Below are 16,501 nucleotides of genomic sequence, written 5' to 3' on the forward strand. Positions count from 1 at the left end.
CCGCGCGCCTGCACCTGTCCGGGCGCCGAGTGCCGGAGGCGCTCTCGCACCCGCGCGCGGGGCCGGGGCGCCCCTCCCCTGGGCTGGACGGCGGCCCCCGCCCGGGCTGAGCGGAGCCCGGAGCCCGCTGCGGCCTCCGCGCGGTGTCTAGGGCCCCTAGCCACGGGCAGCGCGGGAAAGCGCTCCCAGGTAGGCTGCTGCCCCGGAGGTGGCGCCAGACATGGGGACGGGGGTGCGCGGCCGGCGGTCCCCACGCCCTGACCCTCACCACCCACGGGGTTCACTTGGAGGGGCGGGGAGGGGCCGATGGCTACAGTCTCTCATTTTCCAGCGTCGTGGTCCGTGTGTCCCTCCCCTTCCCAACGCCAGGGTTCTGCGCGCCCCCTGGATCCCGAAGGACACGCGTCCCCCTCCCCAGCTCCTTAGCTCTTGGACCTTTTTTTGGCGAACAGCAGGCGTCCTGCCGGTCCTGGGGACGCACTGGTCCCTCTGAACCTCCGCCCGGGGGCGCCCTCTGGTGGTCAGGGGGAAGAGTGGTCCGAGCCGCGGCAGAAAGTTGGGTGCCCAGGACCGGGCCTCTGGGGATCCAGGGTGTTTGCCCTCCCAGCCTTCGCGATGTCTCCGTGCCATCCCTGGGTGCGCCTCTCCGTCCCCTCTGGCTCTGGCCACCTTCTGTTCCTCCCAAGATGGGCCTTTCTCCGCCGGCCTGGCTCTCCTGGCCAGAATCCCAGCCACAGTCCTCAAGGGGTGTGTGCTGATGAGCTAATACTGGCAGACAGCACTTCAAAACCAGTGGCACCCCAATAGTCGGTAGCAAGTTATGGCTATGAATACCATGTTTCTGATACCGCCACCAAATCTGCTGACTTTTCCCCAAAATCTCACAATCTGGTGGTCGTGGGGAAATGACAGCTTTTACTGGGCCGACTCTTACTGGGATTTCAACACACATCCTTTCAGGATAGATTAACTCCCAGTAGCCACATCAAACTCGGCATGTTTGTTTATATAGGTATCTCTGCTTTGCAAAATCAGAGGTGGCGGTCGCGCACGGAATCGGTTTAAGATTCTGACCCGCGCAAGTTCATTGCCGCTTAAAGCCTGTACGTTGGGGCTCTGGAATCTCAGTTGGTTAGCCTTCCAACATTTCCAAGATCCTCTGGCTGACCTCTGCCTTTGAATATGTATTTCCTTTCTTTTCTTTTTTTTTCTTCAGTAAATTTCCTAAAGCTTTTCTGATAGCCATCAAATCAGCAAAGCTCAAAAAAAAAAAAATTCAGCAAAGCTCAAACATATCTGTTGATGGTGCACACCGTTTTCAATTCACACGAGATGCATCTAAGTACCACTGAAGTCTGTTCTTCAGCTGGCACACAATGCCTCTGTACGGAGAATGTCAGGATTGAAAGGAACATCAAGTGTATCTGGTCCAAACACCCGATCTATGCTTGCGTCGCCTCTCTGACATTTCAAAGAAGTGGCCACCTGGCCCCATGGAGTACTTCCTGCCCACAGCTCTCTTAGAAAGGCCTTCCTTAGACTGAACTGAGACCTGCTCAGTTCAATGTGAGTGCTGTCGGGTTTGGTTTCTCCGGAGGCCTCTCTCCTCGGCTTGCAGGCGACCGCCTGCTTGCTGTGTCTTCACATGGTCATCCCGCTCTGTGTGCACGGGTCTGGCGTCTCTCCCTATTCTAATCTCCTCTTCTTATAAGGGCACCGGTCATCTTTGGGACCACCCTAACGACCCCCTAGGGCCCCTGCATAAAGGTCCTATTTCTAAAGCAGTCTCGTTCTGTAGTAGGGGTCAGAGCTGCAACACGAATTTTGAGCGGGTGTAATTCACCCCATCACATCGCACAACAAAAACAAAGCCAGCGTTACACTCATCTTACAGGCGAGGATGATGAGAACAAAGGAGTCGATCCATGTACTCAACACCCTCCGGCCAATGAAGGCCTCGCCCTTAAATCTAACGCACTTGGACTCCCCCCTAACCCTTCCCACCACCCCACAGCGATTGCAAGGATACCTCCCACTGCAAGACCCACAAAGCAAGTTATTCCGAATATATTTTGACCTTTCTTTGTCTCATCCTCTATCACCTTGCCTTTTTTTTTCTTCTTGGTTTCTTACCTTTACAATCACTGTCAGCCCTAGCCGCTTTGGCTCAGTGGAGTGGGTAAAGTGTGGGCCCTCAAACTCAAGGGTCCCGGGTTCGATTCCGGTCAAGGGCATGTACCTTGGCTGCAGGTTCCCCGGGCCTGGTCAGGGTGTGTGCAGGAGGCAACCAATCGATGTGTCTCTCTCACATCGATGTTTCTGTCTGTCTCTCCCTCTCCCTTCCACTCTCTCTAAAAATCAATGGAAAAATATCCTCGGGTGAGGATTAACAAAAAAATGAAAATAAATAAAAACCCGCTGTCAGCTTGGCATGAGTTTCTTTCTCTAGGAAGGCTAGTCCTTAGCACCAAGGGAAGGCGTGGGAGGGAACGAACCTGGAACTTACCCAGCATGCAGCCAGCATTTCCTGAGTGCCTAGATATGCCAACACGATGCAAATCCATGAAATGCAAAGAGATACCAGCCCAGCCTTCAAGACGCTCCCAGTTATGGACCTAAATCTACACTTTGTCTATGGACGATACGTTTACTCAGTCACCCACTCATTCAACAAGTATGTCTTGAGTCCTTCTATGTGTGAGGTGCTGCTCTAGGAAATTTTCACCAAGGGCTTTATGTCATGATTTTTTTTTTTATGCTCAATGGATCATTTTAATTCTATAGAAGCCATCCTATATAATAAAAGCCTAATATGCAAATCAACCCAACGGTGGAACAACCAGTGGAACGACTGGTTGCTATGATGCACACTGACCACCAGGGGGCAGACACTCAACGCAGGAGCTGCCCCCAGCCTGTAGGCCCCAGGCCAGCCAAGTCAGGTGCCTGCTGGGGGGTCCCGATTGCCCCGCTGGTCACCCCACAGATCAACCCTGATCACCAGCCAGGCCTAGGGACCCTACCCATGCATGAATTTTATACACCGGGCCTCTAGTCTTACCTAATAATAGACAAACATGTAAATTGACTGTACCTCTGTTACGCCCCCAGCCAATCAGAGTGAGTATGCAAATTAACCTGCCAAAGATGATGGTTAATTTGCATACACAGGCGCCGAGGGACGGGGGGGGGGGGGGGGACGGGGATGCCTGCATCGTCGCCATGGTCTCTCAGGGCCTCTGGGCAGCTTGGGAAGGCAGGGCCGGAGCGGAAAGAGGCAGCTCTGGGGCTGGGCCAGAGTGGAAAGGTGGTGCCAGCAGCCAGGGAAAGGAAGGCTCATTCTAGCACGAATCTTCATGCATCGGGCTTCTAGTAATAATATAAGAGATGATATCAAAAACATCAAGGTGTGTTTGGGAATTGTGGGTAACCCCTTGTGCCTAAAGAGTATGTGTGTGTTTAGGGGTGGGTTGGGGGGAGGTAGCTGTCAGAAATAATGGTGGAAGGTCCAATTAGGGACCTTGCCTATCACACCGAGGAGTTTAGACTTTATTCAAAAGACAGTGGGAGCCATCAAAGGCTTTTGAGTGAGACAGTATCATGATGAGTTGTATCAGACACCGGTCTTGTAGGAAGAGTGAAAGCTGGAACCGAAGAGGCGGTGGGGGGCAGGTGGCGTGAGAAAACGACAGGCCAGGGGCGGGGGGATGAGGTGAACAAGGGCCAAGGCCAGGACCCTGGGAGGCTCTGGAGAGGGGGACTGTCAGATCTCAGGGACCAAATGGCTTGAGGGTGAGCAGACAAGATGATGCAGAGACGGTATCAAGAGTGACAGTCTCGGAGGCCGAGCTGTCTGCTGCTAATAAAAATAGGGGACATAGCCGAAACCGGTTTGGCTCAGTGGATAGAGCGTCGGCCTGCGGACTCAAGGGTCCCAGGTTCGATTCCGGTCGGGGGCATGTACCTTGGTTGTGGGCACATCCCCAGTAGGGGGTGTGCAGGAGGCAGCTGATCGATGTTTCTCTCTCATCGATGTTTCTAACTCTCTCTCCCTCTCCCTTCCTCTCTGTAAAAAATCAATAAAATATATTTTAAAAAAATAGGGGACACAATTGCAAAGGAGGTTTTAGGAAGGCAGTGTTGAATCTGAGGAGCTGGAGGGGACTCCAGCAGGCGGTGGAAATTAGAGCTTTGCAGAGGGGTCTGAGCTAGAGAGGTAGGCCCACAAGCTGCCCCAAGGCCGTCCCTTAAAGCCACAGGGCAGAAGTGCTTGCCTGGAGAGGGCGCCATACAAAGAGAAGAGGCCCTGGACGGAGCTGCTGGGAACTGCACTGTAGGAGAAGGAAGGAATGGAGGGAGGGAAGGGAGAGGGGGCGCCAGTCAGTGGTCCTCAAACTGTAGCGATATTCACCCACACTCCTCGCTCCTCCGCAGAGAACAGATTCCGTAGGCCTGGGGTGGGACCCTCCATCACCGCTCTGTCCTAGAGCTATATCTCCCCTCGCCCACCGAGACCTTTCTGAAAAACGCATTTCCTTGGGAGTGAAAAACTCCAGACACAGTTTTAGCAAAACAAAAAAATAAATAAAACAAAAACACGGAACTTTAAAAAAAACCACCTTTTTTTTAAGTTTCAGTAAAGCTCATTCTTTTTTAAAAAAGAATATCTAATTATATCTACACCACGTTGAGGATGAAGAAGGAACCCCAAATGAGATAAATTATTCAGTGCACCTGTTTCCCCGAGTCCCCGTTGGGAAAACCTCTTCCCATGTTTAACCTGACAAAACTATTTGTGATTAAATTTCAAAAGTCGATCATTTCATCGTGCAGCCCGCTGCCTCTGTGTCACTGTTGAGTGATCCTGTAATTGCGTTCTGTTATCTCACGGTGGAGGTAAAAGCTTTGAAAGTACTTATTTTTGAGTCCTTCTTTTCTTCATAAAAATTGCTGATGCCCTGGCTCAGGTGACTGGGTTGGTTGGGCATCTTTCAATGCACCCAAAGGTTGCCAGTTCGATTTCTGGTTAGGGCACATGCCTGGGTTGCAGGCCTGATCCCTGTTAGAGGCACACAGAAAGCAGCTGATCCATGTTTCACTCTCACAACAACGTGTCTCTCTCTCTCTCTCTCTTTCCCTTTCTCTCTCTCTAAAAATCAATCCTATATAATAAAAGCATAGTATGCAAATTGTCCCCTCGACCAGGAGTTCATTCCTGAGTTCAACCAGGGGGCGGGCCTGCTGGGGGAAGGGAAGGAGGCCCTGTCCAGCAGCCGGCAGCCGCTAGGGAGCCTACCAGTGCACGAATTGCATGCACTGGGCCTCTAGTAAAAATACATTTGTAAAAGAATTAATTCATTACCATTTCCAGCTGTTCATGGCATTACGGTGACATATGGGAGAAACACCAGCATCTTAAGATGGAACAAACTATGCCAAAACCGGTGTGGCTCAGTGGATAGAGCATCGCCCTGTGGACTGAAGGGTCCCGGCTTCGATTCCGGTCGGGGGCATGTACCTTGGTTGCGGGCACAACCCCAGTAGGGGGTGTGCAGGAGGCGGCTGATCGATGTTTCTCTCTCATCAATGTTTCTGACTATCTCTCTCCCATACTCTCTGTAAAAAAAAAAAAATCAATAAAATATATATTTTTTAAAAAAAGATGGAACAAACTAGAAATATTTAAAATCCCCCCCTGCACCCCGGCCACACATGATTTGGTCTGGCTATAACTATGCAGTGCTAGCTCAGAAGACCGCACAATGGGGAGGTTAGGGGGGAGGTGGGATTTGATCCCGGTACACTGCCCACCTGATCTTGAGAGTCTCCCTGTGAGACTCAGGGAAGGACAGTCCCTCCTTCGCCGTGTTGTGTTGGGAGTTTCCATATACGTGTCAGCCATCATTTTGACACACGCAAGTTCTCATGCACATGGAATCCTGGGCATTGTGGGTAACTGATGGTTTCCATGGAAACGTAACTTTCCTATTTCCCAGGCTCTTATCCCACTATTTTCTGCTTTTCTGAAAAAAAGAAGCGTATAATCTACAATTTTCATCCTTAGTACTGGATTCACATAAGTTTTTCACTGGCTGTCCTGGGCGTTTACGGAATATATGTTTTGGTTGTTTTTTGTTTTTTTTTTACTGTTTTGAGGGTCTGCTATTGTTGATGAGTCCCTGTCTCATAGGCACTTGTAGAGAGGGGCCTGTTGCATCTTCTCAGATACTGTTCCATGGGGCATCCGTTTCCCTGGGTTAGGAAAGGAGAAAGTGGAGGCGGGGCATGCAAGAACTGAATTCCTGAGAAATTGGACTGCAAAGCTGACTTCTGAACATTAATCATTTACCCTCTCATCCAGCCATGGGTGTGCAAACTGTTTCACAGGACCCTCGGGGAACAGAGCGCGATGAATATTTCCTACAATTACAGCTGGTCCCCGATGTTTTACTTCTGCCCCTGGCAAATGGACTCGTCTTTGTCCTGTCCTAACATTTAAAAGTGTAAACAAATGGTGCATCACTTTAAGGCGCTCCTATAGTCCTTCCTCTCACTGCAGAGGTGCCCAGAGGTAAGGATGGCGACCCGAAGGCCCCCTGAGGACCACTCAGGACTCCTCGCCCCACCCCTGCCCGCCACTGCGCCTGGTCCCTTCCCCCCACTTCCATCCTGGAGGCGATGGCTTCACCGGGTTCTCCTGCTATTGTAAGGTGTGAAGATGGGAGATCAAATTTGTGCCTAAGCCTGGCCGGTGTGGCTCAGGGGTTGAGCGGTGAACCTATGAACCTGGAGGTCACGGCTGGATTCCCCATCAGGGCACGTGCCCAGGTGGCGGGCTCCATCCCCAGTGTGGGGGGTGCAGGAGGCAGCCGATCCACGATTCTCTCTCATCGTTGATGTTTCTCTCTCTCCCTCTCCCTCCCTCTCTGAAATCAATAAAAAATATATATATTTAAAAATATTTCCTGCCTTAGCTGGTTTGGCTCAGTGGATAGAGCGTCGGCCTGAGGACTGAAGGGTCCCAGGTTCGATTCTGGTCAAGGGCATGTACCTTGGTTGCGGGCACATCCCCAGTGGGGGGTGTGCAGGAGGCAGCTGATCAATGTTTCTCTCTCGTTGATGTTTCTAACTCTCCATCCCTCTCCCTTCCTCTCTGTAAAAAAATCAATAAAATATATTTTTAAAAAATATTTCCTGCCTAAAATAACGGTGTTAGTTCACTAGGAACCCTCAGCTTTAAGGGTCACCCTGATTTCCTATAGCCCCCCTGTCCCCTGAGTCCCCCCCCCCCCCAGGTGTGGGGTCCTGGGTGGGGGGGTGGCCATGGTCTAAGGCTGGGGGACCCGGCGGTGCCAGGGGCATTGTGAAGTGGCCGGAGCGTCATAAGCGCCCCCCACCCCAGGGATCGCAGGGCAGCGCGGGGCCCGGCCGCGCCCCCTGGAGGCTCCGGGGTCCAGGTGCAGACGCCGGCAGCGCGCGCCCGCGAGGAGCATGGAGGACTTCGGCCACTTCTCGGCGCGGCCTCACCGGGACCTCGGAGAGCGCGCGTCCTCGGCGCGGCTGCGCCGGTCCCGGCCCCAGACCCGGCCGGCTCGGGGCTGCTGGGCCGGGGCTCCCGGCGAGGGGAGCGAGGCCGCGGCTCCCTGGCCTCCCCGCCGCCAGTCCCCCGACTCCCCGCGGGAAAGCCGCAGCCTGAGCGACGTGGCGCAGAGGCCCCCCGACGGCGCCAGGAAGCACCGGCCCCGCAGCTGGCGGCCCAGAGAGGCCTGGGGGGAGCCGAGGACCCAGCCCCCAGCGCGGGGCAGCCAGCACAGCCCGGCCTGGCCGCTCCAGTTCCAGCTGTCACCCCAACAGCCGCTGCGCTGCCACCACTACCCCCCAGCCCAGGGAGACTCGCCCCCACCGTACCCCGAGGGCGCTTACACCCCGCTAAGTGGGATGTTCGGGGCAGAAGAGGGGCAGAGTGGGGACCCGTGGGCGGTGCCGGTCTGCGGAGGTCTAGACCGCTGGTCCCTGTCCTCGCTGCCCTCCGAGAAGTCCTCGGCGCCCTCCCAGGAGTTCAGGACGCTGTCCGCCTGCGCGTGCGCCCCCAAGCGGGACGGCGGGGACCGGCTGGCGTCCTTCGCCAGCCAGTGCCTCCAGCCCGCGCTCTCCGGCAAGGAGACCAAGAGCCAGCACACCCAGATCCTCAAGAACAAGCTGGACGAGGCCGTGGTGTCGTCCCGGGACCAGAAGATCGTGGCCCTGGTGCTGACCCGGCTCAAGAAGGCGCAGAGGATGCGGGAGCTGCAGCAGCAGGCGGCGGCGGCCTGGGAGGAGCTCAAGCGCTCGGACCACAAGGTCCAGGTGACCCTGGAGCGCGAGCGCAAGCTGCTCCTGCAGCAGAACCGGGCCCAGTGGCAGCGGGAGAAGGAGCAGCGCAAGACGCGCCTGGGCCGGGAGCCGCGAGCCCCGAGGGGGCGCGACAGCCAGGCCAAGCACGCGGTCCAGCCGGACAACCTGTGGACGGCGCCGCCGCCGCCGCCGCCCGAGGACCAGGACGCGCAGCGCCAGGACCGGCCGGAGCGGGCCCGCCCGGAGGCCGCCAAGCCCAGGAGGCCGGGCCCGGCGCCGCGCCTGCAGGAGCTGGAGCTGGAGCAGGAGCTGGAGAAGACGCTGTTGGAGCCGCGGAAGCAGACCAGCCTGGAGCAGCCGGTGGGGAGGCCGGAGCCGCCCACGACGACGTGTCCCCAGAAGCAGCCGCCCCCCGCCGAGGGCCGGAAGAAGGTGCGCGAGGCCAACCTGAGCTCCCTGGTCAATTTCCAGGCCCGGAAGGTGCTCATGGACTGCCAGGTCAAGGCCGAGGAGCTGCTGCGCCGGCTGTCGCTGGAGCAGAGCTCCCAGCGGGCGCAGGAGCTGCACAAGGGCCTGGCGAAGGAGCGGCACCGGGAGCTGCGGGACCGGGCCCGCCGCGAGGAGGAGCAGTACCAGCAGGTGCGGCTGCGCGCCGAGGAGCTGGAGGAGCAGCGGCGGGTGCGCAAGCGGCTGCTGGGGCGGCTGGCGGAGCAGAAGATCCAGCAGGCCCGCAGCAGCGCGCACCGCAGCCTCAGCGACCGGGCGCAGCACGTCCGCGAGCTCAACCTCCTGCGGGAGAAGAACCACCACATCCTGAAGCTGAAAGCCGAGAAGGAGGAGAAGTGCCACATCGAGGGCATCAAGGAGGCCATCCGGAAGAAGGAGCAGAGGATGGAGCAGCTCTCCCAGGACAAGGAGGCCGCCTCCGAGGGTCCCCCAAAGGCCTCCGGCGCCTGCAGGCGGGACAGCGAGAAAGCGCCTGCCCGCGGCTCCTCCTACCACCGCCTGGACGACCACGACGGGGAGGCCCAGCTCCGAGGCGGCGGCTACTGAGAACCCGCAGGAGATGGGGCGACGTGATTCCTTTTATAACCTGACTATACGTGTGAGCATTGATTTTAAGAAAAAAAAAATGTATAAAATAGCTGCGATTTCCTCTCATGAACGAGTCCGATTGATTCGTTTGGATAAGCCGAGAAACTTGGGGATAGAAGTTGGCGGGGGAGGGGGGGGTGATGTTGAGGACATGACTTGGCCTTTGTGAGTGTCTGTTTGAATAGGATGTATTCCTGGAGCTCTCAAGTCATCTTAGAAGCCTATATATACATCAGGCACGTCTTGGAGGAACCGGAGAAAAATCTATAGACAGTAGGGGAAATACTTCTGTGACCTGTGAAATAGCAGTCATAAGAAATCCCCGAGGGAGGAAATAAATGTGGGTAGCAGATTTGGGAGCCCTGCATCCATCCCCTTAGGCGTTTATGATGCACATGAACATGTTAAAGGCTCTGAAAAGGCCTGCAGTAAAGAGACTAATTTAAGCTAGTGGTGTTGTTTTTTACAATTCCTGGAACCTTTTTCTTTCTTTCTTCTCAAATCATTCCATGGAATTGGTGCTCTGTGAAATGTTTTTGGAAACAGCTATCTATAGCTCCTTTGGTCTGCCTTCCCTGGATGGACAGGAAATGTTTGCAACTCCTTCAGCACTCCTGCTCGGTGGCTCCCTCACAGCCCCATGATCCGAGAGCTCCCTGCTATCTTCTGTTCTGATTTTTTTCCCCCCTTTGGGTCAGTTCTATCTGGTCTTTTGGGAACAAAAATCTATTGGAGCCCTTCTATGTCCCCCTCTTTCTCCTCTTGTTTCTTTTGCTGGAGGTATAGGATGTCCTTCTGTCTCCCACGTGGTGTCGAGTTAACCGAGCTCCAAATGAATGACGACGCATGCAGGGTTTGGGACTGTGACATTTTAAGTGAGGAGTCAAGAGGCCAAGTAGAATATAACCCATCGCATCTCAACGTCTCTATCAAAACATTCCAAAGTTTTCTTTTAGAGCCCCTCTTGTAACCTTTATCTTTAAAGGAGAGAGAAATAGAATAAGCCCCAATGGAAGATTTCTGTCATATTAGTACTTTTTAAAATATATTTTTACTGAGTTCAGAGAGGAAGGGAGGGGGAGAGAGAGATAGAAACATCAATGATGAGAGAGAATCATCCATCGGCTGCCTCCTGCACGCCCCCTACTGGGGATGGAGCCGGCAACCCAGGCATGTGCCCTTGACCAGAATCGAACCCGGGACCCTTCAGTCTGCAGGCGGATGCTCTATCCACTGAGCCACACCAGCTAGGGCTATATTAGTATTTTTGAAATGACAGGAAAGGTAACCGGTGAGGGATATTGTTCCAAGGTCAGTATGAGAGCCACATTCTCATATAATGGGAACTGGGCCATCTCCCCTAGTTAGCTTTCTTCCCTTATCCTAGGTCCCCTCCAACTGCTGTCCCCGAAGAGGCTTATTCGAGCCCTCACTACTTTGCTAGAAAATGGAGGGGCTCATACATCTCGCCTCTGTTTCCAATCTTACTCTCGTCTCTTCGCCCAAGTTAATCCTCTGCTCTGGCCAAATGCCCTGGGCGGCCCCCTAAGAGCCTAAGATGTTTCAGGCAGACAGTGGATGAATCTAACTCCTCCTCTTGGTATGTATAGTCATGTGACTTTGGGGAAGTTACCTTCCTCGCCTTCAAGATGAGGCAACTGATGAGCCTCAGTTGCTCATCTGTAAAATGGAAATGTAATTCCCATTTCAAAGGGATGTTTGAAGGGTGATTAAATAACATAACGTAAGGTGTTTGGCGTAAAGCCCAGAACCTAATACACAACCCATCATTCAACGGCGGGTTTTATTATAATGCGAACCTTCTGTTCTTGGCAAGTCCATTCTCCCTACCTTGCTTGATGCCGCCCATCATGTCCAAGTCTGATTTTTCTGAGCTGAGTTCACATTCTGTCTTTTCTGGCTGTCCCATATTGGCATCACTTTCTTGGTTGCTGTTATGTGCGGCGTATCCATTTTGCCATCCATATCTTGGCTTCCAAGCTGGACTGAGGGCTACTTGAGGCCAAGGTCATTGCCTTAGAGTTCTTCGTACCCGTCCTTAACATGGTGGTCAATATATAGTCAAAGTAAAAGCCTTTAAGCGGGATGACCCCATATCTACACCAGACCAATCTTCTTTGCTCTTTGCTCCAAGAAATAAACTCCTTGCTCTCAGAAAAAGAAGGCCTTAATACATAAAAGCATTACATAGGTAGGGTCTCTATTTAATAAAATGTTTGATTCATCTGGAAGATAAAATAATTCTTAAAAAGTCATATAGATGTAAAGTAAAATTGAATGAACACACAGAGAAATTAAACTCATCATCAGAGTAAGAGATGTTTGAGGTATCATTGATAGGACAAAAAAATTGTAAAATTATAAAAATTCAATGAGCAAGTTTGGTTTATTAGTCATATTTAGATTCGATGTAGAATGGAATATTTACAAAAATTGACCAAGAAATAGGCCGTAAAAGAAGGTTAAAATTTTTCAAATATCCATTATCATATCGAACAAGTTTTTTTTTTTAACCACAATGCAATTAGAACTCTAAAATACATGCTTACAACTTTAAAAATCTCACTTTTTAAGGTAACTTCCCCAAAGTCACTTAACTATAAGAGAACACATTATATTCATGTAGGATATGCTTTTAACATCTTTGTGGGTTCAAATAATAAGAAAAATTTCAATAAATTTGGAACTAGACAATAATGAAAATATACACCAAGGCTTATAGCAATCAGTGAAGAAGATAATGCGAGAGAATGTAGACTTAAATGCTTATTCATATGAGAAGAAATGGTGCAAATTAATAAGCTAATCACTCAACTTAAGAAACTAGAAAAAGAACAACAGAATAAATTTAAAGAAAGATAACTGTAAGTGCAGACACTAATGAACTAGAGAACAAAGATGTAATGAATATAATTAGCTAAACTAAAAGTTGCTTGTTAGAAAACAGGAATGAAATTGGCAAGCTTCAAGCAGAGTTCAAGAAAGAGAGACACACAAATAATATTGAAAAGAAGGGGCTATAATGAGAGATCTAGCAGAAACTAAAAAGATAAGAGGGTACTATAAAAAAAAACACACAACTATAAGCCAAAGGATGCATTAACTTAGAAGAAATGAACAAATTCCTTTAAAAATAACCAACTCAAAAAGAATAAGAAATCCAAATAGCTCATAACCCTTAAAACAAGTGAATCACCTGTTTAATTTTCCTACAAAGAATCACCAGGCCAGATGCTTTTGCAGGTAAAGTCTACTGAATGTTCATGAGACAAATCCTAATCTTATGCAAATCATCTGAGAGAAAGAAGAGAATACTTGCCAACTGATTCTGTCCACAATACCTTTGATACTAAAACTGGAAAAATGTAATAAAGAAAAATCATAGGAAAGCCTCATGCATGAACAGAAAGGCGGTAATCCCACACAAATATTAGCAAAATGAACCCTGCACTTTATGAAAAAAGATAACACATCAGACTAAGCTGGGTTTATTCTGGGAATATAAGGCTTAACTTCAGAAAATCTGTAATTATCATTCACTACATTAGCATAGTAAAAGAACAAAGCAATATGGTAATGTCACTGGATGAACAAAACACAGTTGATGAAATTCAAAATACCTATTTATAATTTTTAAAAAATTGAACCAGCTCAGAATAGAAAGGTATTTTCTTAATCTGATAAGGGAAGACTACCAAAAACCTACACAAACAGTGAAGGCTTTTAAAATCAGGAAGAAAAAAGAAAAAGAAAAGGTATGGAAAAGAAGAAAAAACCCCTCAAAACTCTCATTCTTCACAGATGATAGGATTGTCCGCATAGAGTATTTTATCTACAGCCTTAAAAGTTTCTATATTCACAGTAGAGATTTTTGTTTGTTTTGGTAATAGCCAACAACCAGAAACAATTCAACATCCATCCATGGCAAAATGGATAAGTAAATCGAGCCACCGTCACACAATGGAATTCTATGTAGCAAAGAGCTTACAAAGGATCAACAGCCATGCTAACAAAATGGGTGAGCCCCACCCACGTGCTGTGGAGTGAATGAGCCAGGCACCAAAAAGCACACACTGTGTGACTGCATTTATATAAATGCAGTCACACAATATAAATGCAATCACACAGTGTGTGCTTTTTGGTGCCCTGGCTCATTCACTCAACAGCACGTGGGTGAAGCTCACCCATTTATATAAAGTACAAATACAGCCGTAACCGGTTTGGCTCAGTGAATAGAGCATTGGCCTGCGGACTCAAGGGTCCCAGGTTCGATTCTGGTCAAGGGCATGTACCTTGGTTGCGGGCACATCCCCAGTGGAGGGTATGCAGGAGGCAGCTGATGGATGTTTCTCTCTCATCCATGTTTCTAACTCACTGTCCTTCTCCCTTCCTCTCTGTAAAAAAGCAATAAAATCTATTTTTAAAAAATAGATTTTTTAAAAATAGATTTTATCGCTCGAGGCCCCCAAACCCATGCGTGACGGGATCCAGGAACAAACACAGATCAGGCGGTCCCAGCCCAGGCTCCGTTCGCTCTCCCCCAGGTTTCCTCTCGCTTCGCTGGATGGAGCCCAGGCGGGCCGTCTTCGGAAAGGCAGGTACTGCCGCGTACCTCCTGAACTTCATTCTGCAGAATGAAGAAAATTGTACCGTTTTCATACAATGCTGTTTTTTGCAAAGCATTTCTTGAATTAGTTGTGCTCAGGGTTTGAAAAAACAACCTTGCTCCGAGAGAAGGGATATAATGTGTCTATTTAGCACAACCTATAGAAATGGGAGCACCCCAGAGCCTAATGGAAGGAGATGGAGAGGGGACCCCCTGGGAGGATCGACACTTGGGCTTCTGGGAGGGAGCCATGGACTTGACCTGCTGGACTTCCCCCGAGCTTCCCCAGTTAGTGCTCACTGGGCTTCATTCATTAGACAGGGCAACTGGGGGAGAAGCAGCAAGAATACACACCACAGGCACACACACACACACACACACACACACACGGTCCAAGGGACATAGCAAGGAGTGATGGGCCCAAGCATCCTACCAATGTGACTTGTGCTGCGCCCCAAGATGGGTCTCGGCTTTTAAAGTAGCGAGGAAAATGGGAAACGCTCCCCTAGTCCGTGGCATGAAGCCCGAAGGAGCTGGAAGTGGGGTGCGCTGGGCTAGGGGTGCTGCACGAAGCCCCAGTAAAACCAGAATAAAGCCAGCCCCCCTCGTCAGTCTTTCAGGCAGAAGAAGTCCCAGCATAAGTGACTTTTGCAGGTTGAACAAAAGAGGATTCTCTTGGGGGCACAGGGAGTCCATGGTAAGAGCTGCAGCAGCACTTGGGAAAGCTAAAGGGGGTATCAAAGGTGAGGGACCAGTTATCAGCAGGGTGCTTGCTAAGATGCCATCCAGGGTCATGACCTCAAGGACCGGTCAGGTCAGGATGGAGACAGGGTCAGACCTGCAGCTGGTCGAGTGCAGTCCCACCGCTGGTGAGCCTCCAGCTACCAGCAAGCCCCGCGCCTCTCTGGCCTTGGGCGTCCACATCTGTCAATGGGGTGTCATAACCCCCTGCTCCTACGGTTGGTGGGAGGTCACAGAGGTCAAAGTGCCCAGGATGCGGGAGACCCTCAAAAACAGCTATTGTTCACTGAGCTCTTATTTTGTTTTTCTGTTGTTGTTTGGTTTTTTAAAATATTTTTATTGATTTCAGAGAGGAAGGGGGAGAGAGAGAGAGAGAGAGAGAGAGAGAGAGAGAGAGAGAGAGAGAGAGAGAGAGAGAGAGAATGAGAATCATTGACTGGCTGCCTCCTGCACGCCCCACACAGGATTGAGCCCACAACCCAGCATGTACCCTGACCAGGAATCTGAACCATGACCTCCTGGTTCATAGGTCGATGATGCTCAACCACTGAGCCACACCGGCCGGGCACTGAGCTCTTATTTTGTCCCAGACACCACGCTGAGTGCCTGCATCCCATCCCCCATGAATCTGCACAGGGACCTATGTGATCAGAATTCCCCTTCCCCATTACCATGAAGATTCCGTTTATGAAACCTCTGAGATGCTCAGAGGGCAGGCGGCGCTCGAGGCCCCCAAACCCATGCGTGACGGGATCCAGGAACAAACACAGATCAGGCGGTCCCAGCCCAGGCTCCCTTCGCTCTCCCCCAGGTTTCCTCTCGCTTCGCTGGATGGAGCCCAGGCGGACCGGCCGTCTTCGGAAAGGCAGGTACAGCCGCGTACCTCCTGAACTTCATTCTGCAGCAGCTGCTGTCATACGGCTGCCAAGAAATATTTCCTGAAATCGAATTGGAACAGCTCTGTGGGGGGCTCCCTGCTGGCCAGGCCAGGGCTCTGACAGCTGTTCCGGGAACTCCATGTGAGTCCCCGAGCCGGGGGTCAGGGGGGCGGGGGGTGACCTCTGCACAGCGGGGGTCAGAGGCCATCACACTGTAGCTTCCAAGGGCAGCAGATCAGCCAACTGCGCCCGTCCCCACCCTGTAAAGAGGGACCCAGATCAGGTGCCCTCTGCGTGGCCCGGCAGGGGCCTGAGACCCCGGGGGCACCACCTGGTCCTCCCGTAGGAGGGTAGTTTGGCCTCTTTCAAAGCTTCCCAAGAAAATCATTTAAGAAGTAACATTTGATCCCAGGCGGCGTGGCTCAGTGGTTGAGCATCGACCTATGAACCAGGAGGTCACGGTTCGATTCCCGGTCAGGGCACATGCCCGGGTTGTAGGCTCGGTCCCCAGTGTGGGGCCTGCAGGAGGCAGCCAGAGAGTGATGCTCTCTCATCATTGATGTTTCTCTCTCTCTCCCTCTCCCTTCCTCTCTGAAATAATATATATATATATATATATATATATATATATATATATATATATTATATATATATATATATATATATATATATATTTTAAAAGTAACATTTGAGAGCGCATGCTGTCCCCACATTGTAAATCTCGGCCCGTTTTCAGAAGCCGGGCGTGAAAACTGCGTTGTAGAAAAGCCTGCGTCACCAGCAACTTCGAAACGAAAACGACTACAGCGTCCACGGTGGGAAACGC

The 16,501-nt window shown here is 51.3% G+C and overlaps 1 protein-coding gene across 1 annotated transcript; it reads left to right on the top strand.

Moving 5' to 3' along the window:
• Positions 1-7,491: 7,491 nt before the first annotated feature.
• CCDC185 (coiled-coil domain containing 185) lies at positions 7,492-9,389 on the top strand (the record flags this gene model as incomplete). Its single annotated transcript, XM_079763797.1, has 1 exon — positions 7,492-9,389. One exon carries the CDS (start codon positions 7,492-7,494, stop codon positions 9,385-9,387), a length of 1,896 nt encoding a protein of 631 aa, XP_079619923.1. The 3' UTR covers positions 9,388-9,389.
• Between the last annotated feature and the right edge of the window lie 7,112 nt (positions 9,390-16,501).

The sequence above is a fragment of the Cnephaeus nilssonii genome, assembly GCF_951640355.1.
Source record: "Cnephaeus nilssonii genome assembly, chromosome: 23".
Classification (NCBI taxonomy): domain Eukaryota; kingdom Metazoa; phylum Chordata; class Mammalia; order Chiroptera; family Vespertilionidae; genus Cnephaeus; species Cnephaeus nilssonii.